The sequence below is a fragment of the Micromys minutus genome (assembly GCF_963924665.1).
Source record: "Micromys minutus genome assembly, chromosome: 2".
Classification (NCBI taxonomy): Eukaryota; Metazoa; Chordata; class Mammalia; order Rodentia; family Muridae; genus Micromys; species Micromys minutus.
Genome location: NC_137971.1, coordinates 91,327,608 through 91,354,067, shown reverse-complemented (window position 1 = coordinate 91,354,067; position 26,460 = coordinate 91,327,608). Strand labels below are relative to the sequence as shown.

Below are 26,460 nucleotides of genomic sequence, written 5' to 3'. Positions count from 1 at the left end.
ATGCTCTGAGAAATTTCTTATTTACAAGTTTCTTATTTAATTATCATACAAGATAACTCTCTACATATTCATTTTATATCCATGTTTAATTTCCTTAGGGGCACCTAATATTGAGAAAGCAGTATGAATAATTAGATTTAGATAATAGCTCTTCAGGGAACCTGACTCTGTCTCTTTACTCCACGGAGGGAGCTTCTGATTGGCTTTAAAAGATGCAAGGCATCATTCTTGCCACAGATCTACGAAGCTACGGATGGCATGGGCCAAGAACATGTCAAAGTGAGATTCTCAAGTCACATACAATATTAAATGGTAAGTGCTCAAGCCTATGGTCTGCCAGTCTTCCAACCTAAAGCAGCTTGAGAAAGATTTCAACCTCTTACCGCATATGTAGCAGAGGATGCCCTTGTGGGACATCAATGGGAGGAGAGACCCTTGGTCCTGGGAAGGCTCAATGCCCCAGTGTAAGGGATTGCCAGGGTGTGGAAGCAAGAGTAGGTGGATGGGTGCAGACACATCCTCATTGATGCAGAAGAAGGGAGAATAAGGTAAGTGGTTTCCAGAAAAAAAGGCAAAAAAGGGGATAACATTTGAAATGTAAATAAATAAAATATCCTCTCCTAAAAAATAAAAATATTTCAACTGTCATCTCTGGCCAAAGCTCTGTAGCTTTCTTCCTATTGACAGGCACCACTTTAGCTGCCTGAACATGTGAGATGAAATGACAAGAAGCCTAAAAACAGCTAAGGGCAAGTTCACAAAAGGTCATAGGTCATAAGGTCTAGAAATAGCTCTTCTACTGTAACACTTCTAGTGTACACACCTCCTGTATCCTTCATATAACTCATTCATCTTGTCGGGGCTGATCTATTACTGGAAACTCTCTGTCTTCTTGTTTCCCACATCAATGCAGTGATAGCACCAGCCAGACAGTAACAGGAAATAACAGTGTAATTAGATAACTGGGGATAAGCCAATCTCCCAGAGAATATTTTTTCATTGAGAATTTCTTTTATTCTTTTTCCTTAGATACTCTGTATTTATATTTGAGGTGTTATCCCTTTAACCCGCCCCGCTCCCATCCCCCTCACCCTGTATTTGCCTGCATGAAGTTCACTCCTTTCTGATCCCCCTCTTCATTCCATTGCCTTGGTATTTCCCTACATTGGGAAAATGTGCCCACAGAGAATACGTTTTAAAAAGATTGTAGGCAGGAAACACTAACACTTAGTTGTTGCTAAAAGCTTATGAAAATATTCATACTTATGGTCTGATGTAGATAGTAACATGGCTATTTTGACAGTAAAAAAATATATATGCACATATGTAGATGTAATTTACATAGGAGCCACCTTCCATCCTGCACAGTTCCAAGACTGTGGGACTCAGTGTATCACATTCTTGTCCTTCTGTTGATATGTTCTGAATTATTATTCTATTCTATACTGCTTTTTTCTCTTCATAGTTAATTGATTTCTTTTATCACCACCCAACTTTTGAAACACTTCCTAAACTAAGGAGAGCAACTGTGTTATGATTTGTTTCAAGAACATGTGCCCCTCAATGACTGCAGAGATGGGAGACCAGAGATACAAAAAAAAACTGCAAGTGTACTAGAAAAGAAATCCAAAATTCAGTAATCCAAGTTAATAGGAAGAGCTTTTCAGTCCAGGAGACTCATCCTCGGCCCATTAAGGAACTAATTGTTGAAGTGTCTATTTTAACACCACCAGGTTTTCACACACTCCAGGTCTGGTGTGTGTATGATCATTGCTCAGAGGCCATTGATTGCTCCTGACTCTCTCCACCTTAAGCTGCAGCACAGCCCACTGTGCAGACCTCTCCCAAATCTCATACCTGCTGAGTTCAACTGCAGCAGGGAGTGATGAGTACCAGGATCCTATGTGCAGGAGGGAAATGAGAGCTGTGCTTCTTCATTGTTATATTTGATATGTTCATAAGAGGTTTTAAAGACTATGATTTTAAATCCCAATGTATCCCAGTGTAGCCACAGTTTTCTTTTTCTCAGAATGCAATGTCACACATGGACTGTGACAATGACTGTTTTTCATGTCAGGCATGTTCATCCCGTTGACACTGCATACAATGTCATTATCTACAGAGTTCATGGTTAAAAACTGCAAAATTAATTTACAAAGAAAATTACAAAAATTGTACTGTGTTAAGCCGATTTATCAACTTATTCACGGACATAGCTGTCCTTAGCTACCTGCATTCCACAGGCAGCAAGGTAGACACCTGGCAGGATACACCTAACATCTCTGCTTAACCTGGAATGCTTCTGCTGATCCTCAGGTCTGAGCCCTTTTGTTGTTGTTGTTGTTGTTGTTGTTAGTTTGTTGGTTTTTATGTAAATAGAGATTTCTCTGACTTTTAAAACCTAAATCAATTTCCTTTAGGTCTTTCTCACATAATGTGGGACTTTTTCATCCCAGAATGTAATGTTTGTGAAGACAAGGCTTTGGCATACTAAATGACAGTGTTTGAACATCAGAAGATGTACATGTGTTCTCTGTTTTATGGCTAAAAGCTGCAGATATTTTTCTGAGTAAGTCCAGAACTCTATACTTGTAGCCCCATATTCTGCGGCCCAAAGTCTTTCATTGGTTACATACAACTTTTCTGACTGAGCCCAGACTGTGCGGTCCTCTGCTGGGGTTAGATAGGAAGTTCTCTGGTGTGTATGTATTGGGGCTTCATACCATTGGTGTATGCTGCCTCACAGTCAGTGTCTGAGAAAGCCCAGGGGTCCTGGTCATTTGAGACTGATGGTCTTCAGATAGGATTGCCCTCCTCCTCCACTCCTTCCACCTTTTTTTAAAATTCAACCATAAGGGTCACCAGCTTCTGGTCATTTGTTGGTTGTAAATATCTACATCGGACTCTTACAGCTGCTTGTTGGGTCTTTCAGAAGGCAGTCATGATAGGCTCCTGTTTGTAAGCACACCATAGCCTCAGTAATATTATCAGGCCTTGGTGCCTCTCACTGAGCTAGAGCTCAGTTTGTGCCTGTCACCAGACCTCCTTTTCCTCAGGCTTCTCTTCACTTTTGTTCTCACAGTTCTTTCAGACAGGAACAATTCTGGGGCTGTGTTTTCTACTGTGGGATGGCAACCCATTCCTCACTTGATGTGCTGTGCTCTGGAGGTAGACTCTAATGTGCCCTCTCCCTAAGGCAGGGCATTTCATATAAGGCCTTTCCTTTTGAATCATGAGGGTCTCTACCTCTCAGATATCTAGCACATGGTAGGGGGGTCCCTGCCTCCTACATCCAGAGGTTGTTCTTTTCATTTTATCCTTCTGGCCCTCAGGTTTTCAGTCCTGTTTCTTTTTTACAATACCTGATCATATTCCCCCTTCCTTTCCCCTCTCCCACCCAGATTCCTCCCTCTCTCTGCCCCCCATGATTGCTTTCTTCTTCCTCACAAGTGAAGCATCCTCATTTGGGCCCTTTCGCTTATTAACCTTCTTGAGTTCTATGGATTGTATCCTGGGTATTCTGTACTTTTGGGCTAATATCCACTATTTAGTGAGTACATACTATACATGTCCTTTTGGGTTTGAGCTACCTCTTTCAGGATGATACTTTCTAGTTCCATCGATTTGTCCTCAAAACTCATGATGTCCTCGTTCTTAATAGCTGAGTAGTATGTCATTGGGTAAATGAACATTTTCTGTATCCTTTCTTCTGTTGTGCGGCATTTGGGTGATTTCTAGCTTCTGGCTATCACAAATAAGGCCTGTATGAACATAGTGAAACATGTTCCCTTGTGGCATGGTAGGACAACTTATGCATATATGTCCAAGATTGCTATAGCTGAGTCATTAGGTAACATTTATTTCTAATTTTAGGAGAAACCTCCAGATTGATTTCCCGAGTGATTGCACCAGCAATGGAAGATTGTTCCTCTTTCTCTACATCCTTGCCAACATGTGTTGTCACCTGAGGTTTTCTACTTAGCCACTCTGATTGTTGTAAGCTGGAATCTCAGGGCCATTTTGATTTGCATTTCTCTGATGACTAAGGACTTTGAATATTTCTTAAAGTGCTTCTCAGACATTTGAGAACCCTCTGTTGTGAAACTGAGGAGATAGCATATCCAAACTTATGTGACATAATGAAAGCAGTGCTTAGAAGAAAATACATAGAAGTAAGTGTCCTGGTAAAGGAATTGGAGAGATCCTAAACCTGCAAGTTAACAGCACATCAGACAGCTCTAAAGAAAAGGAAGCAAAAGTAGGGAAGAAGAGGAAATGGCAGGAAATAGTCACACTCAGGGACAAAATCAACCAAATAGAAACAAACAGAACTATACAAAGAATCAACAAAATCAAACCTGGCTTTTTTGAGAGAATCAAAAAGATAGATAAACTCTTACCCAGACTAACCAGAGGGCACTGAGCCAATAGCCAAATAAACAAAATCAGAAATGAAAGGGAGCCATAAAAAAAAAAAACCGAGAAAATTCATAATGTCATCAGATTATACTACAAAAGTCTATAGTCAACAAAACTGGAAAATCTAGATGAAATAAATGATTTTCTAGACAGATACTACATACAAAAGTTAAATCAAGAGCAGCTTAACTATCTAAACAGGCCCATGTCACCTAAGGAAATAGAAGCTATGAAAAACTTCCCAACCAAAAAAAGCACAGTGCCAAATGGCTGTAGTGCAGATTGCTACCAGAACATCAAAGAAGACATAATACCAATCTTCCTCAAACTATTCCACAAAATAGAAACATAATTTATTCTATGACACCACAATTACCTAAACCACACAAAGACTACCCCCCTACAAAAAATAGAGAGAGAGCTGCAGACATATTTTTTTATGAATATTGATGCAAAAATAGTCTATTAAATTTTTGCAAATCAAATCCAAGGACACAACATATTGATTTTAACCTATCTAAATGTTCTTTCTTTCTATTCTTCCTTCTTTCTCTTTTAACTGAACTTCTGCCCTACTTTTTAATACACCTGCTAGCTTCTCAGCTACTTGCAAAAGAATGTAAGTTGCCATGACTTCTTCCTGTCATATTAGACATTCATCCATTAACCACTACTTGTGGACTCTTTCTATGAATATTAAACTCTTGTTGTACCAAACAAACCTGTAATGTTGGCTCCAGAGGGCTTTTCTACTCTTATGCCCCATAAAAAATAATTATCATTATAATCCATTCAAATGCTAAAGCAAGATACCTGAAAGTAATCTTTGTACTTCTCAATTTAAACATTATTTCATCTGCGTAAATATCACAGAGCACTGAACAAATCATGTTTCTGTGAAATTGGTCAGATAGAATGAATACAACAACAATTCTGTTTATTTCTTTAAAGTTGTAATACAATGAATTTCAGGTAGTAAAAGTCTATGTCTAGGTACGTGGGCACAGATACAACAGTCATCGGAGTACATTCTCCCAGAGGAAATATTTAACTTCATTTAAAACACAACTGAAGAAATACAAGTTGAAAGACATAAGGTTGTTTCCACTACAAAACTATAGACAAAGAATACTCAGTGTTCAGTGTCTGGCTGCTGAATAATTCAGTATTGCATTTCTCAGGGACAATGTGTAACACATACTTCTTGATTGTATTGATTGCATGAACAATGACATCATACTGATGCTGTTTCTAATGTCGATTACAGATTCTGTAAGCTGCATACATCAAATATGTCAGAAGTAACTAACACCACTCAGGATCCTTTCTACTTCATCCTCACGGGCATCCCTGGATTTGAGAATATCCATCTCTGGATCTCCATCCCCTTCTTCTGCATCTACAGCATCTCCGTCATGGGCAACACCACCATCCTCACCGTCATCCGCACAGAGCCATCTCTCCACCAGCCCATGTACCTCTTCCTCTCCATGCTGGCCCTCACTGACCTGGGTCTCACTCTCACCACGCTCCCAACTGTCATGCAGCTGCTCTGGTTCAACATCCGGGAAATCAGCTTTGAGGCCTGCTTTGCACAGTTATTTTTCCTCCATGGGTTTTCATTCATGGAATCCTCTGTTCTATTAGCCATGTCCTTTGACCGTTATGTAGCCATCTGCCGCCCCCTCCACTATGCCTCAATACTCACCAGTGAGGTCATTGGTAAAATAGGGTTGGCCATCATTTGCCGCTGTGTCTTAGCTGTTCTTCCCTTACTTTTCCTGCTCAAGCGTCTGCCCTTCTGCCACTCCCACCTTCTGTCTCACTCCTACTGCCTCCACCAGGATATGATTCACCTGGTCTGTGCTGACATCAGGGTCAACAGATGGTATGGCTTTGCTCTGGTCCTGCTCACTATTGTGTTAGACCCTCTGCTCATTGTAATCTCCTATGTACTTATCCTGAGAAGTATCCTGAACACAGCCACTTGGACTGAAAGACTCCGGGCTTTCAACAACTGTTTGTCCCATATGCTGGCTGTTCTGGTTCTCTATGTACCCATGGTTGGTGTGTCTATGACTCACCGCTTTGCCAAGCATGCCTCTCCACTGGTCCATGTTATCATGGCCAATGTCTACCTGCTGGCACCTCCTGTGATGAACCCCATCATTTACAGTGCAAAGACCAAGCAAATAAGCCAAGGAATCACTCGCCTTCTCTTGCAGAGAAAGGTGCACTGAAGAGTGCAATTTATATAGAAAAGGGTAACTTAATATATGTAACATGGAGCCGAGCATAAACATTACTGCTATCAAATTGTCTATAGCATGGATGTGAACTGGAACATTTGCTTTATAGATACTCTGAGCTAATACAAGAGACATTGTTGCTTGACTGGAAATTAGAAAAGCTTTTTTTTTTTCTTTTTAGTATACAATAGAGTTTATTGAGGGCATGGGGAAATAATTAAGATAGAAAAGTATTGGAGGACCAGAAGAGGTATTTTTTTTTTGGCTTATGTTTGCTTCGCTTTAAGATAAAAAAATCAAAATATAAACTTATTTCTTTTTTTTTCTTCACAGTGTTTTGAACACATGGTAAAGTACATGATTTTGGTTCTGAAACTCAAAATTATTATAATGTATAAATATGTTCACTTGAGCTACAGCCTTAGCATGTCTCTTTCAATACTAAATGCTAGAATTAAATTAAATTAAAAAGACTTTATATAATTAATACCCATAATAATGTGAAATAACTCCATGGAATAGGAAACCAATTAAAGAATGAATAAAGTACATATATTTGTGTCACATGGAAAGATAAATTAACTCTTTGTATCAAGAGCTGAAGTTGAATAAGTTTGACAATATGAGAGTTTGGGAAATGAAAGTGTGAGGAATAGATTAACTATTGCATACTGAGTCCACATGCCCTGTGTGATTTTCTTCCAGAAGCATCCACTCAGCAATGTCTCTGGGCAGTAACAGAACACTGATGTCACTTTCTTGCTTCTGTTCTTATACTTTCTAGTATTAATGCTTACTGGAAACAGAGAAAGTAAAATGCAGAACAACCTAAGTCTCATGTATTAACAAATACTTATCTGGGATCAAAGCCTATTTATCTCATTAACAGATCAGATCCTACCTGGATTTTTTTATGTAATGTGTATACATTTGAAAAGCCTCTATTGTTTAAATAAATTATATACTCAATGCATTTTTCTATTTTGAATACCATTTCTTTTTGTTTTTGATATTATTGTTATATCATCCCCCCTTCTCTTTCATTCCTTCAAACCCTCCTATATACCTGACTTGCTCTCTTTAAAATTCATGGAGCTCTTTAAAAATAGCACAGGATAGTGATTTTGAGAACACGCATTTAAATATGCACATATGTTTTGTCACATATGTTTATAATTTAGTAGACATTAAAATAATTTTAAGCACAAATATACATTTTGCAGTCAAAAGTTTTGGAGGCAAAAATTTTAAAATTAGTTAACAGCAACAAATGTGTTGATGTGAATATCTGCAAAGAATATATTCTCAATCACTGCCATCAATTATTAAATCATTATAAATTGGGATGCATGAAGTGTACGGTGAACTGTTGTAAACCTGCTACAAAAATTCTGACATTGAGCTCTCACCACCTACATTTCTCAGAAAATATTAGCTATCAACATAAAATACTGAAGATGTGAAGATTTCTGTTGTTTTAGAGAATACATAACCAAAATTTTTATAATTCATGTTTCAAACAAACTAGGCACTTTAAAACATTACTGTGTATAGGTGGCTAGTGAACCAGGCGAATAGGGAGGAATACTACAAAATAGAAAATACTATTTATAATTGGAGCCCTTGAGGTGAGAGAGGCTAAGAACCTTATACTAGACGTCAGCTCGACAAAGGGAGTTGAGTTGCAGTTTAGGAGAAAAAAGTATGGTTGTCCCCATTTTATGATGCTTTCTATTAAACCACAGGCAGAAGGAAGAAGAAACAATTGGACCTGTGATGGTGGAGCTGAAAGAAGGGGGTCAGGGAAGAGAACAGAACATACTTCATAGCATGCTGATGCTGATAGAAGCTGAGGGAAGAGAAGGAAGACGGGGAAGACAAATGCACACATGAGGCCTGGGCAGCTCAGGCTGATCATATTTTATTTTATGCCTCAGTTGAAATTATTTAGTCCCTGTACATCTCAGCATCTTTAGAAACACATCAAACCTAGACATACAAACTGTTGCATGGGGGGGGGGGGTTGAATGAAGAACCAGTTTCCTATATAGCCATGTGTCTTCATAGATAGCTTATCATACAATTGATTGTTTAAACATAGACAGCCTTTCAGAGTGTAACAGGGCTCTTTCATAATGAAGAAAATATTTAAACCATAAATATCTGGAGGCAAACTGAAAAGTATACAAATTCAAAGGGACATTTGCAGGATCACTATCCTTAGGGGGACACTTCATTCCTAGAAATTTCATAAAAAATAAATTTTTTATTTATTTTAATTTACATATTAGTAGATCTCAAAACTAATGTTAAGTGGCTATTTGTAAGAGTTGGGGTGAAATAAAGGATGGATTTACAATTCCTTGTGTTCAATTAGTATATCTAATTAAAGAAGGAAAGCTGGACATGTATGTACATGTATGACAGTAAAATGTAAGATGTGAGTATGACACTTACCATTTAGAATCAAGCTTGTAGTGATGCTTTAAATTCCTCTTTGCTTTATTGAAACATCCAACAGAAAACTATTTGTGGGAAAATTGCAACTAGAGTTTCTAGACTCAAGAATAATCCCTGCTCTCTGAGTGTCCGACTCAGATCAATCCCTTCTTGCAGGAGAACAAGCTGGCAATTCCTTGTTGAATTGGTCGGGTCTTCACACTGTATATGATGGGATTGAGCACTGGTGGCACAAACAGATAGATGCTCGACATGAGTGTGTGGACCACCGGTGATGCGTGCTTGGCAACACGATGCATCACAGACACACCAATCATAGGCACGTAATATATAAGCACTGCACAGATGTGTGACACACATGTGTTAAGTGCCTTCTTCCGACCCTCGCCAGATGCAATACCCATCACCGTGTAAAGAATGAGCCCATAAGAGACCACAATGAGCAGTGAGTCCAGCCCAAAAGTAGCCAGGACAATGGCCAACCCCAGGATGCTGTTCAGCCTCGTATCTGCACAAGGCAGTTGGATTAAGTCTGAGTGGAGGCAATAGGAATGAGAGAGAATATTTATGTGACAATATGGTAGTTGTTTTAAAAGAATTGGAAGTGGGGCCATGAGTGCAGCGCTCTTTAGTGTAATACCCAGACCTATGGATATGATCCGAGGCAGAGTTAGAATAGCTGAATACCGCAGAGGATTATAGATGGCTACAAAGCGGTCATAACTCATGGCCAACAGGACTCCTGACTCCATACCAGAGAATGTGTGAATGAAGAACATCTGTGCCAAACAGCCATCAAAATAAATTCTGTAGGCATCAAACCAAAGAATGCCCATAACTGTGGGCAGTGTGGACACAGAGACTCCCACCTCAGTGATGGCCAGCATGGAGAGGAACAAGTACATTGGCTCATGGAGAGCTGAGTCTTCCTGCACTGCTGCCATGATTAGGCTGTTACCCACAATGGCAACCACGTACATGATGAAAAAGGGAATGGAAAGCCAGCCATGTTGGGCCTCAAGTCCTGGAATGCCAGTCAGGAAGACTGATAGGAGGTCAAGACTTTCATTGTTCTCTGCACCCATGACACCAACAGTAGAGGTAAGTTTTCACCTGCATTTGAAACAAATGGAAGTTAACTCAAACCTGTCCAGTCACACTTAGGAGCATTGGCTGTAAAAATTGAAGAAATGAGGTGAGAAAGCTGGTGGGTGAAATAAAATAGCAGGTGTTCTCATCTTTCTCCCCGGTCTCCGGAGTCCCCAATGTTCACCTGTTGCACATAAAAGAGGCATTTCCGATTGCTCAATGTTATGAGAGGTTGCTATTTGCTCCCTTACAGAATTAAGGTATATTATTCTCACATGTAAATGTGTAGAAGGTAGAGAATATTGATAATCAGAGCTCGTGTTTTTGGTTTTCTAAGGAGCTAAAACTAAATGCCACTTTGCTCTGGGTTACTCATCACAGCATTGAATTGTAGTGTTGAATTGTCACTCTATTACTGTCAATCTGTAACTGTGACTGTGAACCACAGGAGACCAGAACACCTAGCTAAGTAACCCCACCCATGGATTCTCACTATTCCAGGCAAGAAGAAATACATTTATTAAATTGAGATTCTGACTTTAGGAGGCCAGATATTAACACTCTTGATGAGAATGAAAATAAACAATCCACCTCTGAATGGAAAAATAGTTCAGCAGACCTATTGATGATGGAGCGCTCTGAAATAAGAATTCGACCCAGTAAAGATGCAGATAAATAGCTCAATTGGCCATTAAGGGACTAATCAGTGCTTTTATTCATGCTTAAAATTATTTGATGTGCCTTGATATAATATAACTTAATGAAGCATAGTATATATATATATATATATATAATATAGCATAGTAAGTCAAATTTGTAATAAAAGAAAGGAGAGTAGCAGATGAAATGACACAGAAATAATTGATATGCAGGCTGAGTAAAATCCAAAAATTTATTTAGTCATTCACAAAAATGTTACATCACAGCTTCTGTGTGAAGCCTTTGTGATTACCCATAGTGGATATAAAATTCTCTGCACATCTAGAGAACGGTTACATGGACAGATGAACAGCCACATATAACCAGCCAAGGGAGTGGGAAGAGCAATGACTATGCAGAAAAAAAAGAGGCAACAGAGAGACTGACCAGAAAGCCTGCTTTCCCTTTGTCTGCAGTCTTTCTGCAGAGCTCTGGTGACGCCCACCCAACTCACCTTTTGTTTTTCTAAAAGACAAACAGCTCTCCTGACCGATAAGCTTTTTAATGTCTTTTATTCACAAGTCCTCTTGTTTCTACTTTACACATTACATCCTCAACCTCTATTATATATTAATACTTAAGAATCCCAGTGATTCGAGTAGTATCCAATGCCACGTTAATTAAGTACAGAATACAATTACCTTTATTTCCTAGGGTAACTGTAGCTTGCGAACTTGCCTCATTCTTACACTGTGCAATGGCAGTCCCTTCCATTACAATGATACTTGCAAGCAATCCTCAAATCACCCTCTTCCCTTATATTCCAGTAAGCTTTCATTCTGGGTTGCAACACTACATTTTCTTATTGTTCAATGTCTGCTGGACTCACCCTTCAGCATCTGCCTGACCCTTTAATATGCTCATGATGCTCGGGATTTCACCCACAAATGTAGCCTGGATAAGGCATTAGTTTTATACATCCTTGGTGTCCAATTAGACCAGTTTGTCTAATGGTAGCCTGAAGTCAATAATGGAAAAAATAAATTCTCAGTGCAAGAAAATAAAATAGATAATCTTCCTTTACATTTTTCTTGTCTTTATAATGTGTTGCTTTCTATATACTTAACTTGCAATATACTATAGTTCAGATGATATGTTTTATTCATAATCTCCCTCTGACACCTTGCTACTAAACTGTTATCCATGGTTCATTTAATTCTGCTCAATAATTGAATGTTTACTGCTCTCTAAAAACACTAACCACATCTATCTTATTGTTTTGCAGAGAAATAACCATGAAAATGTTAATCTTAATCTGTAAGTGTATTTTCTCTTGTGTATTTGTTTAACATCTATATCTCCTAGTAGACTAAAACTCCACCAGAAAAAAAGAAAGAATGCTGACTTTTCTCCAATAAATCCTAATAATTGCCTAAGTTTAAATACGTAGTAAATTTGTGAAAAAATATTGGATGAATAAATAATTGAATATATAAGCAACAACTAAAATTTTCAACATGGTGCTTTATAATTCCTTACCCATATTGCATATTGTTCATACTAAACTACTTTGTCTACTTCTCCAAGTATCTGGCTTTTACACCCAGGTTTTCTTGTCAAGATTGCCACTGGTTGATAAATTAAACACAAAACAATAATGTGATATACATTGTGACAGCTTTTCATAACACTGTGTAAGCATAAATAAAACGTTTCTCAATCCTAAATTTTATAATATTTTATAGACTTTTAATATGCTATTTAAGAGTGACATTCTTGCTTCAGAAAAACACTACAGCATTCACAACATACTGTGACAATTACTGTTTATAATATATAATGTTTCTACTGAGCAATATGCCTGAAATTCTTGATAGTGTGCATTCTCTTGTATTTAAAGCCTAAATTCTCAGGTTGACATATTGTCCATGCAATGAATATCTTTCAAAGTCATCATCTTAATACATTATAGATTCCTGCATCAGTTTTAGGACAGTCTACAGTTTAAAAATGTGGCATTCTATCAGGGAAATTCAAATCAAAACAACCCTGAGATTCCACCTCACACTAGCCAGAATGGCTAAGATAAAAAATTCAGATGACATCAGATGCTGGAGAGAATGTGGAGAAAGAGGAGCACTTATCCACTGTTGGTGTGTTGTAAACTGGTACAACCATTCTGAAAGTCAGTCTGGCAATTCCGAAAATTAGACATAGTACTACCTGAAGACCCAGTTATTCCACTTCTGGGCATATACCCCAGAGAAGCTCCAACATACAGCAAACACACATGCACCACAATGTTAATAGCAGCCCTATTTATAATAGCCAGAAGCTGGAAAGAACCCAGATGCCCTTAAGTAGATGAATGGATACAAAAATTGTGGTATATTTACACAATGAAGTACTACTCAGCTATCAGAAGCAATGACTTTATGAAATTCTTAAGAAAATGGATGCATCTAGAGAATATCATCTGGAGTGACATAACCCAGTTACAAAAGAACAGACATAATATGCAGTCACTGATAATTGGATACTAACCCCAGAAAGCTCTGAACACCCCAGAAACAACTCACAGACTCTATGAAGTTCAAGAAAAGATAAAAAAATGAAATATCATTATGCTTAATCTTTACACACCAAGAAAACTTTGACTACTTCCAGGTTACATCTTGTTTTACAGGTACTTTATGCTCATTGTAACTAGTAAGATTTTAATGCACACTATCAAACCTTTAAAAAAAAAATCAAGTACTGACAAAAATGTATTTGCATACTTTTATGCATAAATGCTTAAAATCTGTACATTTATCTTTGTTTTTTAAAATAAAATTGCAAAAAATGTGGCATTCTACTATTAATTTTTTTATTTCACTCCAAAAATATTCTAATACTGTCAATTTTCACAAAAGGAAATGATTTCAAAACATTATTAGGTTTCTTGTTTGGAGGATCTTATTATTTCCCATTATTGGCTTCCAGATTTCTTTAGGAAAACTTGCCATGGTAACATTAGGAACTGAGAGACAATTTTTTGCTGGCTACAGAGTTTATACTCAGGAGGTGGGTAAATTACAACAAGTGGTCTTCTTTTGCTTTTGCTTTGCTTTTGTTTTTGTTTTGTTTTAATTTTTTGTATTATATAGTGCTACGGTATCTGACGAAATGTTAAAACCTGTGATGTGTCCTCAATGAGAGTGTTTGGAAAACTAGTGAAATTTAATGAAAAGAAATGACTTCATGGCCAGTTATGGTGGTGCATGCCTTTAATCCCCGCATTTGGGGGTCAAAAACAAGCATATCTCTGAGATAAGGGCTAGCCTGGTTTACATAGCCAGTTCCAGGGACAACTGTATAGATATACCCTGTTTCAAACAAAACAAAACAGATAGAGCCCATAACCCACCCCTACTAATAAAGCTGAAACACACTGTGTTTGTTCTTCTGTTGGATTCAGTTCTTTTGAGGTCATGCCTAACCAAAGACTTGCACAGCATTTCTGGTGGCTGTGACTCCAACGTGTGCTTTTTGAAAACTAAAAGCATAAGTAGATGGACAGAAGTTCTGATGGGAAGTTCATTTGAGACTAGAAGTTCTGGGTTCCATGTTCTAGACAGTCTTCAAACCAACAAATGTCATAAGAAGAGCTTTGGAGAACAAAGGGGACCTTAGCGAAGATGAGTAGGGGCAAGGATGAGGGGAGGAGACTAAAAGATGGGGTAACAGGAAGGCAGTTGGAAGCTGTGTAAGGAATGTTTTTCCTAGAGTTAAAGCTGCACTGCCTAAGGCTGGGAGTGAGGAAGAGTGCTGGTAGCACCTGCTGAACTGGAATTAAGGTTCTTTCCAGGTGACTGCCAGACCTCAGGCCTTAGGTTGCAGGCAAAAAATGTCTCACGCATTCTGTGACAGAATTTTAAGACTGGGGATCAGTGTGTGACATAACAGACCCATCTTGTTGTTGTCATCATCATCATCATCACCATCATCATCATCACCACCACCATCATTACACTATCTGTATTACTATGACCACATTTGACAATCCCAACTGAAAGTACCTGGAACACTATAGGGTATTTGAATCCGTACTACTCTTTCTAAAGAAACTTTATATAACAATGAGATTTGTTGACTTGTTTGTTGTCTTAAGAACTCTCTGTCATGAAATGAATAAATTGTGGCATCTATTCATATACACACAGATACTAACAGAAATTTAACAATACAAGACTGCAATCATAGAACCTGAAAAGCCAATAGAATGATGAATAAAAACATACTTCTTGTACATATACCAAAACGAATGGGTTCAACATCACCTGAGAGGGCTATATGAAAGAGTCCTTGGATTTACAGATGGCCAAAGTTCACAGCGACTCCACAGTGGCTGCAGGCAACAACTAGCTGAATAGCAAAAATTGACTTTATATATAAAGCAAGAGCTTCCCATAGACCTGGAACTTCTGGGTTCTGTTTTGTCCCAGTGTGATATTGAGGTTGTGCTGAAAAGTGGAGAGGGTGAGAGCTCACCTTGGGGATAGTAATCAAGAAATTTTACAAACCATTTTCCTTGGAGACGTATTACCTTGTGTCCCCAGAGATCTAGAGCTCCTTTCAGCTCCTTCTATATGATGAAGATGAAGGGAAATAAAGCTTCTGAGCTCACTATGTATAAACCCCACTTCCTGCACAAAACCCAGCTCAAAATAAAAACTGGGCCTGAAATCCAGAGGTATTATCTTTGATTTCTGAGCTTTAAACAGTTTCAGTTTCCAGGCAAAACATAAAGCTTATGAGGGGACAGAACTTAGAGTCCAAGGCCAACTTCAGGACTTAAGTAATAGAGAATATGATCTTGTCTACATTCATCCATGTATCCCCTTTTTTTCCCAATTCAATTCTCTATTCAATATTTCCATCTCCTATTGAACCCTCCATCAACTTCCCCAAGTTCAGCATCACTTCAGGACCATGAAGAAACATGAGATTCAAACTTACAGAGATATTGATTGAATCTTATTCATATATTCTTATTATATCATGATAATAATAAATTAATTTTCTTCTTAGAACTTGTTTTTTATAGAATAAGTAATTATCTTCAAGAGACAGATGGATACTCAAGTGAGAAAAGTAAAAGACTTGTTTGATTTGAGTTGAATGTAGTGTGCAGAATACCTTTACCATAAATCATGAGGCAGGTCCCTGTTTCCCAACCTCTAGTATGTTTTCCCCCACAGTTTCTGTTCTTCTCATTAAATATTTCGTATTACCACTTCTTCATTTTGGTTTCTGATGGAATGAAGCCTTGTTAAGGAAAGAATAAAAGGAAGGCCACCTCCTCCATCTGTCAAGTACTGTATAAGAGAGCAGAGAAGAATGTGGAGCATAGCAAAGGGATTGCCCCCCCTTTTGAAGCTCTGTAATATTGAAAGAACCGGTGAAAATAACATCTGCTTCCAGTGTGGTTACACTATTAGGTGATTTGGGATAATAAGTTTGAATCCTTATTCAAGAGAACGTCGACCAAAAAAAATATATATATATTGTAAGGTTACAGAATCATGGAGAAAGGGGTTTCATACCACACATGAGACTGGAAAGGAGAAGCATAGATTTCAAAATCCAAGGGGTGTTGTTGCTCTACCATGTCCTTAATGACCTTTGGCCTTTGTCATTTCAGAAGATTCTATTGTGATCTCCATCAAGTGAGCAGATACATAAAATAATCCCAAACATTTATTAATTTAGGTAGTGATAATAGAACAGTACCAGTGCAATACATAGCATAGCACAATACATAACATTGTTAGAAGTCTTGATGCATAATTTTGCTGGTAAATGACAAACATGGGAGACACTTGCACATCAATGTGTATTGCAGCACTAGGCACATGAACCAAAATGTACAACTTGCCTACATGCCCATCAACAAATAAATAGGTAAAGAAAGTATGTTATATTCATGTGACGGGGTTTTAATCAAAGAGGAGAGTGAAATTGTGTCACTTTCAGGAAAATGGGATGAACTGGAGTTCATCTTGTAAACCTAAATAATTCTGCTTTATATGTTTTCTCATATAAAGAATCCAGACATAAGTGTGAATTGAAATGAAATGTAGAGATAATGTGAAAATAAAAAGGCAACTGTAAGAGGAGAAAGAATTCTAAAGGAAGGACAAGAGGATAAGAAAAATTAAAGACAAATATATGGTCTCTAGTGCATCTGTACATATGTGTAAGTGTGCATATCTGCATTGTGTAAGCGTATAAGGGAATACATGCACTTGTGTGCATATATGCCCACACATATGTGTGTATGCTTGTGCACATGTTTGTATATAATATGAAAGCAAAGGGAGGCTTTTTAAAGGAAGAAAGAAAACAAATAGAAGGGAGGAGAGACAAAGTAAGGTTGTGTGGGAGTGAACACAAACCAAATAAAATAATACATCTGCATAAAAATGTAATAAACTACTTTATGTGCTCACTGCAAAGTAATACAGATTCAGAAAGAAAACTTTATTAGTTTCCCCATATGTAATTCGAACACTCACATGTGTATGACATTAACGTAGAAGGACTATTAAGGAAGTTGAGGGAACTATCAGAGGGGAAGTAGATAAAAATGGGGAAGATGGTCGAAGCACTTGATATATTTGAGTAAACATAATATTACAAACAACCAGTAAAACAAATATAAACCAATAAAACATTTAAGTGAATATTGTATTAAAATTGTAGCATTTGTGAAGAAATCTTGAAGTCTCTCCCCGATGAAAGTTTAAATGAAGAGGTAGATAAATACACTCTTTTATGCATAAGTGGGACACCTTACAGTAGAGTGAGTGATTTTCCAGGAGACTTCCTCGTCAGGGTACTTGTACACATGAATTCTCATGGAGGTACTCTGAGCCCTCATCTAATTGCAAAAGCTAACTTGTTTTATTCTTTAATTCTGTCTACTTATTTGAAAGCCCCAACTAAAATTTCCCATGTCCCTGTGAGGAAAGAGAGACCTGTCATGAGGCGTCCAGCGTTTCAGGGCTGAAGGATGCTCATCAAACTCTCATCTGAAGCTAAGATGACTTCTAACCTCCATCACCTCATGAGGACTGAATTACAATCCATCTTTGCTCTCTTCAACACAAATACCACACTCCTGAGATGAACTGACCCCCCTCCCAACTTAAAAAAAATCCACTAGACCTAAGTAATCTCTTTAGGCTATATTCCCCATGCTTCTCAATAGAAAGCCTCCTCATTGAACAAAAGACATTATGTCTTTGCCTATATGCTCAAGGGTGCTGTTCTAAGTTAACTGTATCAGTGCAAGTGAGGAAACCTATTCAAACACAAACTGCTGTACCTCCTCTCAAGAATTTATGAGTTTTATGGACTTAGAGAAGAGTCTCTGGAGTTCACATGGTCCACAAACTTCCAGGTGTGGTTCACGATACTGGTGTGAGAATCACACTCCAAGAACTGTTTTTCCAAACACTTAGTGCTACTGTCCTGTCACGCTTACCTTACACACCACACGATGTGCCTGGAAAGTTTTCAGATACCTACTAAACTTCCTAAACTGTATTCATTAGGTTCTTACTTAATTCAGTTCTCCTTTGGTAAGGTGAATGTGGAGCCAAAGATTATGGTCTCTGAAAATCCAGGAGGTATGACTATGTTGTTTATTAAACCACAACTGGAGAGTAGAGGCTCCAAACTTTTGTGTAAATATTTTGTCTCAGGCAAAGGCTTTAGTGGTCCCTTCATCTTCCCATCCTGAAGGGAACACTCTACTTAACCTCTGTCAGCTTTCAGAAAGCATTCCATAGCTACCTCATATAGCCTGCCTTTACGTCTACAATTATATCAATACCAAATCTCTGTAAGATTATTCTGTATTTAAATTGTTCATCTTATTCTTGGTGATTTTTGAATCCCCTGTGTTCAAACCAGTTTGCCCTGTAGGATTTTGTTATTCCTGAAAAAAAAATGACCAACACTCTTCACAGAATCAGTTGCTGCTTCTACATCTTTTGACATGCACATCTGTTCATTTAACAAGGTGTTTTGTCACTATTATAACATTCTCAGAAACTAGCAGGAATACTCTCACAGTCAGTCCAATAACTACATCATTGCATAAATTAGATTATTCTTTTATTTATTCCAAATTCACAAACATTGAAAGCCTGAGGCCTCTACTTTGTTTTAACAAAGCTCATAAATTTAGCAGGGACGTCTGAGTCCCACCTCTAACAGATCTCTCTCAGGGTCTGCCACATTCCTCAGGTCTGGGGTTTATGAAAGACTTTGAACATCCCTCTTCGGATCTCCTTGGTCTTCACACTATAGATGATGGGGTTGAGCATGGGAGGTACAAACAGATAAACATTGGACATCATAACATGAACAACAGCTGGAGCACTTTTCCAGAAGCGGTGAATCATGGAGACAGCAATTATGGGCACATAAAATGCAAGTACTGCACAAATGTGTGATATGCAGGTGTTGAGTGCCTTGAATCGCTGTTCGTGTGAAGCAATAGCCAACACAGCTCTCAAGATTAATGCATAAGACAGAAGGATGAAAAATGAGTCCACGCCATATGTGAAAACTACCACAAAGAGCCCATAAATATTGTTAACATGGATGTCTCCACATGCCACTTTCATCAGATCTGGGTGGAGGCAATATGAGTGATGTAGCACATTGCCCTTGCAAAAGGGCAATCTTTTTACAAGAAAGGGGAAAGGAAAGAGGGTAGTGAAACTTTTGGCAAGGATACCCAGACCCATAGCCAAGATGCGGCTATTGGTAAGCACAGTGGAATAGCGTAGTGGGTCACAGATAGCCACAAAACGATCAAAGCTCATGGCGAGTAGTATACCCGATTCCATGAAGGAAAACGTGTGAATGAAGAACATCTGAACCAGACAGGCATCAAAGCCAACATGGCGGTAGTTGAAGCAGAAGGTAGCAAGCACGGTGGGAAGTGTAGATAGGGATACTCCCAAATCATTGAGAGAGAGCATAGAGAGGAAATAGTACATGGGTTGGTGAAGAGGAGGTTCCCGAATAACCAGAGTGAGGATACTGAGGTTGCCTGCAATTGAGATAAAGTAGAGAAAACAGAAAATGAGGGCAATCCAAGCTTGGCCTGTGTGCATCCCAGGAATGCCTGTCAGCTGTAGTGTGGCAGGCTGGAAGGGAGTGTCATTCAAGCCTAGCATGGTAGGCAGGTGGGAGAAGACAGACGAGGATTTAGGCCCAAGAGAGGACATGAGAGAAGTTCTTCAGTTTTCTTCTTTCAGATATCCTGTCTCCAACAGAAAATGTCAGGAATTTAATATGTGTGTCTGCATTCTGCCCTGTCTACTAGACTGTTAGTTCTCTGGGAATGGAACATATTTCTATTTATTTCTGTACTGCCAGGCCCAGTGTATACCCTAAGACAGAGAGAAGCTGTCTAAAGAGCTGATGATCAAATGCAGACACATGCACAGAATCCTCTGCCCATTACCATTAGAACATCCCATACACTCCAGAAATCATATACTTAGAACTGGAGAGAGAAATAGAAATTAAGATAGACCAAATAGGAAAATGCCCATGCCTTTGGGAATGTTCCACTTGACAGCATAAGCTCTATGCAGCCACAAGCTTCAGATCAAATAACCTTTAGCCAGATTTTGCCTCAACCTCCCAAAGCTATGGTCACTCTGAAATTGTCAGCACAAAAAAGTTAAAATTCTAGCCCTCAAATCTCAAATTCCATGTTTTTCTACTTCCTATGTAGCCCTCTAATGCTTGTGCACTATTTAGGAAACTCTGGAATTGCTTCATTTTTCTCCTGGTTAATTTTATATCCTCCCTGAAACACTTTCTACTGAGACAGTGTCCTAGATCTCAGCATTTCTTTTTTTTTTTTTTTTTGAAATCCACATAGTAAACCACAAGCATTTTTTAAATCTATAACTAGGCCCAGATAACCAGAGAAATAAAATGTTGTATTATATTATTATGGCTTTAAAAATTTTTAAATGTATTCACACCTTTATCCATTTTTTATGTCAGTTTTCAGAGCAGGAGTCCCTCCTGTTCCAAAGACAGGCACACTACTTCAGATGTTTCTCCTCTCCTTCCTTCCAGACTCCAATTCCACCAGCCTGCTGTACAGGACCCTCTGTCTCCTGCCTCTCCTGATTCTTTGTCCTCATACAATAGCTGTGTACAGAAGCACCCCATCCATAAAATGGCAACCTTCCTCTCTAGCTCCCAGCCTGTAGATGTTTCCTGCACACAGTCTAATTTTTTCTCTTTATTCTCTGCCGACACCAGGGGTCATCTCCCACTACTGTTCTGAGACTTTCGATGCCAGCACCCTCATCTCGTTGAATTGAACCTGCTGGTGTGTCTCATTCCATTGTACTGCAGATACCACAGCCTCTCCATCCACATGTGTTTCTCTATGATGACATCTCTTTTTCCTAAGTGTAAGGGAAGCATTTTCCCCATACATTGAATTCCCTTTCAGACACAATACTGTTGGTTACTCACCTTGTTAAAGCTGCTTCCTTCCCTTTTTTTCCTACTGAATTTAAATTCTTCTCTCATTCTGCCCAGATCCCCTTAGCCGCAAAATACACTCCCCTTAATTTCTCTTCAGAAGTGCTTCTTTAATTTTTCCCTACATTGCCTTCTTCATGGATTCTTTTTTTATGGAGATTTTTTTTCTTTCTTTGTCTTTAAGCATGCACAATAATACCAGCAAAAAGAAAATAGAACATAAAAAAGTAAAAGTAATAGAAACATGAACAATGGAAGCTGTAACATAAAAGACTAACATTATAGTCTCTATCCCAAGATACTTCCATGATGCTGGACAGTCCAAAATTAAACCTCTACTTCAGAACATAAGTAAAATGGTTCCTTATATCATTTGTGATTTCTAGTGTTTTCCTTCTATTCTTATTACCTTGAAGAAACACACTAAAATTTGATGGTGACAAGAGTCTGGAGAAGTAAAAATACTAGTCATAATCCGAAAAGTGCATGGGATGTGAGTTGGAAATATATGTCTTGATTTCTGACTCCTCCAGCTGAGAAATGAGAGCTGTTCTTTCACCAGTGGGATATTTTTTCTCATCAATTCTCTACAAATGTCTCTTTATATTTTAAAACATGATTAAGGATGATATCTCCAATAAATCATTTTAGATTCAGTCTACACAAATCTGATTTTTTATTATTTTTATTTTAGACTATCTATAAAAGGTCAAGAACAAATGAAAAAAAAATGGCAACCCCAAGGAATAGTAAGAACTCTTGCAAAACATAGATTAAATCTAGTTCCCTTTCTTTTTCTCTGGTGATCCAACTGAAAGGAGTCTTCCTAGAGTTCCCATCTGGAAAGAAGCTTTGAGAACTTCCCACAAAAAGCAATACCCATTCAAACAGAAGTCTTTCCTTTGTTTTGTCTATGTTTGTGTGTTAGTCAAACTTCCCCAAAGGCAACCATTGTAAGAATGAGTAAAGGTCTGATAATGGAACACAGCATATCTGAGCATGTCTATGTCCAGAGCCTCTCTAAAACTTCAAAATCTATCCATTTATACTTCTACCCACACATGTCCACACATTCATAATCACCATCTCACATCCATAAATGTGACATGAATACATATAGCCTACAACACTTGACACTATTGTACTACAGAACTTAGGAAAACCTATGGCAGCTTATTGGTACTACATAATATATTTCAAATTGTTGGTCATTTTTATATTCCCCATTACCCATAATTACACTCTCACACACACACACATGGAATAACAAATGCATCATCAGTAACAGACCCATGATAACACTCCCAAAAATTATATTCTTATGAAATAGTCAACACAAAAATCAACAAAAAAATTAAAAGGCATGCTTTTGAATGGCATGTGTGTGTGTGTGTGTGTGTGTGTGTGTGTGCGTGTGTAATTTTTTGTAGCTGCATACACAATAGCTGGTTACAGGGGATCACAGTTCTAAATAAAGGCTTTTCAAACAAAAAGTTTAGAAAACCTTCAAGACTCAAGACGAAATATAGATTGGATATATCAGCCTCTTAGTCTAATGACAGTCTGGTCTTAGAGCTTTGATTCAGATAGGAACCTGACATCATTTTCCTATGATTCTTCGCATTAAACGATGTGTTGGGTCCATTTATGGAGGGGAGACATGCAAATTAGGAAGGCGACAGTGCTGACACTATCTGGATAAGAAGCACTGTGGTCAGTTTGGAGGAGGAGCACTCACTGGATGGAGGGAGTGTCTTTCCTTGGTAGCTGGATGTGCATCACTGTGGGTCCAGCTGGCAGAGTGGCCTCAGTTCATCTCTCTAACACATACATTTATGAATTCCTCCAAACCCCCAAAGTCCTGTATGAAGGACAGGAACAGGGAGGAGACATAACTAGCAATGTTGCATCAAGGAATAAGGGAGCTGTTACAAATGAGAATTGCTCCCACTAGGATCACATCCTTGGCCTCAGGCTTATTAATGACATCATCTACACACACTAGTTTGTCTGTTCCTCCTTGACTGGGAATATCAATACACTTGTGTGATATAAGGACACACACATAGGCATAATCACCCTAAGACCCCACAAGCACATCTTTAGACACTCAGTTACTTACTAATATTTGCATTCTGTGTATCTGCAGAAAGTCGAAGAACCACATAAACATTGAATTGTAACAAATGACACAAGTGTTTTACACATTTAGGGGAGGTGTGATTATGTCACAACTTGGAAAGTATCCAAAAGACAAGATGTGTTCATAAGTTGTTAATAGAATGGGCACACGGGTAGATAGAAACTACACACATAGACAGCGTTATGAGCAAACAGCCTCAGACATGCAAGGTTCTGATGACAATAGGAAGGTTCACTAATACATAAATGCTATAGTAACTCCTAGAGAAATGTGCCTGACTTTGAAGAGAAGATTGATATATGCAACAAAACTTCTGTTCCTCAGAAACTGATGAGTTACTTCATTATTTGTCATGGTCTTACAGTGAGTTAGCACTTTGTACAGTGCTTATTGTGAATGTGACAACCCATGGGAGATCATTTATCCTATAGTACTAGCATTACAATCAGAGTAAGATGAATTAACCATATCACGGTTCTAACACGGCAAGGACTGTATGCCCTAGCAGAATCTGCTTCCTACCCTGGTATGTCTGTTTTCCACATAGGAAGTGCTCAATTGTTATATTTGGAATATTCCAGAGTGCTGAGGAAGCAACTTTTCAGATCAATTCAGTTGGTGGGAAGCACTCAGAGATGCCGGCACTCTGTCCCAGGCTTACTTGGGAATATCCCCTGCAGAGATCACACCACTTTTATTACTTCAGTACTTGAGTGACCTTTCCTGGTATCTAATAACTTTGCCTCCCATCATTGCACACTAAAGGTACATGACTATTGAAAATCTCCAGGATGGATCACCATCTGCTCTTCATTTCCTAATTTACCTTAAGAACTGCCTAGACAATTTCTCTAAAAATTTCATTTTGAATCATATTCATTTTATTATAATTTTTTTCTACAGCTCTATCTTCGATGCTATTATTTTGTGATTTTTAGATCTAAGCACTTACGACTGTGTTCCTCTTTTTTTTTTTTTTTTTTTTTTTTTTTTTTTTTTTTTTTTTTTTTGCCCTTCAGCACCTGATGCTTTAGAACACAAGAACATGGTCAGAGAGGGCTTTGTGTGGCCATTTTATTCTTGGGGTGTTATTCCAACAATAGTTCTCCACTTAAACACAAGTGAGTAATACCAGAAACATTAGTTGGTTCCATGATTCCATTTTGCAGCTTTCCAACATTTCTTGAAACAAGTTACAGTGTGTTCTTAAATTCCTCAGAACAAAAATGATAAATGTCCCCTAAACCCCTTTCTCTGGGGAGTAAATCTTAATCACAATTAACCTCTCCTCTAAACTCATGAAAGCCCAAGTTTCCCTAATGCATATCCTCCCCCCAAATCTTTTGACTTTCATCTTTAGTAGCATTCTTTTTTTAAGACTATATTATTTAATCATTCTAAACACCTCCTTTCCCCTACCCAGGCCTAGGGCTAGAAGCCATTTCCTGAATTTGATATTTTCAATGATACCTTTGAATTTTTTTTTTTTGTCTGTCTTACCCTCTGACATATGGCTAACAACAAATGGATATTTGGGGTTCTTATATTTGACTGGACCATAAGTGAACTCTGATATTTTTGCTTTCTGGGATGTTACTAAATCTATCCATTAATAGAACTCTTACATGTTAACTAAAGATATAATTTGAAGTTGCCGTATCTCAGGTTGAATGAGAAGTAATTGAAGCATCGAGATTGAGTATTCATGGAGCAGAAGTAGAAGCCTTGTATTTCATGCTTGAGGCACATCCTAGAGAGAACTGTATGATTCTGGCTTGTATCCTCTTTAAATGAATACATGACCCTTACAAAAAGAAATTGGTAATTTGAATGGACCCATAAAAATGAATACAATGGCATAATTACTTAAATCAAATACATGAATGGGATACAATGAAGAGAAGCTTCTTTGAATATGAGGTCACCAAATAAAAAAACAACTCTGCATACTAAATAGGTAAAGTACACAATTAACCATGGAGCTTCCCTCTTCACTAAAGAAGCCAGAGATCAGCGTTAGCAAGTGGATCATGGAAAAATATCAAGGTTGTAACTCTGAAAGCTTGTGTGGTTACATGAGACCATATATTCTAACTGTTCTTCAAAGGCTACTTTATTGTCTGGATAGGACCCCTAAAACTGAGAAAACTGGGTTTCAACCAAAGATTTAGGAAGAACTAACTCCACTCAGCACATTCAAAGGGATAAGAACAAAAAGAGACACATTCTTTTCACTGTTTCCTGGGTTTGCACATTACCTAGCACATATCTTTGAGATTTCTCAGGTATTGAGTCTCACCAATCTTCAGGCAATGTACCATATTAGGATGAAAATATTAGCTAAGGTCATTTCAGTTAAAAGAACATATGCTTTAATTGTACTCCATTTACAGAGCTCAGAAGACCTGAGGTCCATGAGGAATTTCCAGGCTAAAAGTCAGTATAAGTGTTCTCTCTCTGTGGGGACTAGGGTAAGATATAAAAGTAACAGGCATAAATTCACTTCAGCCAACACAACATGTTCTGAGAGTGCTTCTCGTCTGCTTGTCTCTTGGTGAGTTCTAAAACTTTGTGGGGTTGAGACAGGTGATTTCTGAAATCCTGCTCTGATGGGCAGTTTGAATAAGAGTGGGTGAGAGTGTGGAAGACTAGGGAGATGATGTCCTAACACCAGCGCCTTAGAAGAATGAACAGAGATGGCAGAAATGTGATGGGTTAGAAAACAGGTTCTTACTCTTGAGCCGCCGTTCACTTGTTTTTCAGTATCCTATACACTGCCAAAGAGCTCACTTCGTGTCAACTTCAAAGCTTCCTAAATCAAACTTTCTAAGGTTAAGCAGTATTGCCACAAGTTCAGGTAGCAAAGCAAGACTCAGAACACAGGAC

At 38.2% G+C, this 26,460-nt stretch overlaps 3 protein-coding genes across 3 annotated transcripts; 1 reads left to right on the top strand and 2 right to left on the bottom strand.

Annotated features, from left to right (window-relative positions):
• Positions 1–5,711: 5,711 nt before the first annotated feature.
• Positions 5,712–6,659, top strand: LOC308418066 (olfactory receptor 51Q1-like; the record flags this gene model as incomplete). Its single annotated transcript, XM_080913397.1, has 1 exon — positions 5,712–6,659. The coding sequence occupies one exon, from the start codon at positions 5,712–5,714 to the stop codon at positions 6,657–6,659; it is 948 nt and encodes a 315-aa protein (XP_080769523.1).
• Positions 6,660–9,262: 2,603 nt separating this feature from the next.
• LOC308418049 (olfactory receptor 51I2-like) lies at positions 9,263–10,213 on the bottom strand (the record flags this gene model as incomplete). The annotated part of the gene is made up of 1 exon (XM_080913385.1): positions 9,263–10,213. The coding sequence occupies one exon, from the start codon at positions 10,211–10,213 to the stop codon at positions 9,263–9,265; it is 951 nt and encodes a 316-aa protein (XP_080769511.1).
• Positions 10,214–19,150: 8,937 nt separating this feature from the next.
• On the bottom strand, positions 19,151–20,095 carry LOC308418079 (olfactory receptor 51I1; the record flags this gene model as incomplete). The annotated part of the gene is made up of 1 exon (XM_080913409.1): positions 19,151–20,095. One exon carries the CDS (start codon positions 20,093–20,095, stop codon positions 19,151–19,153), a length of 945 nt encoding a protein of 314 aa, XP_080769535.1.
• Positions 20,096–26,460: the final 6,365 nt, after the last annotated feature.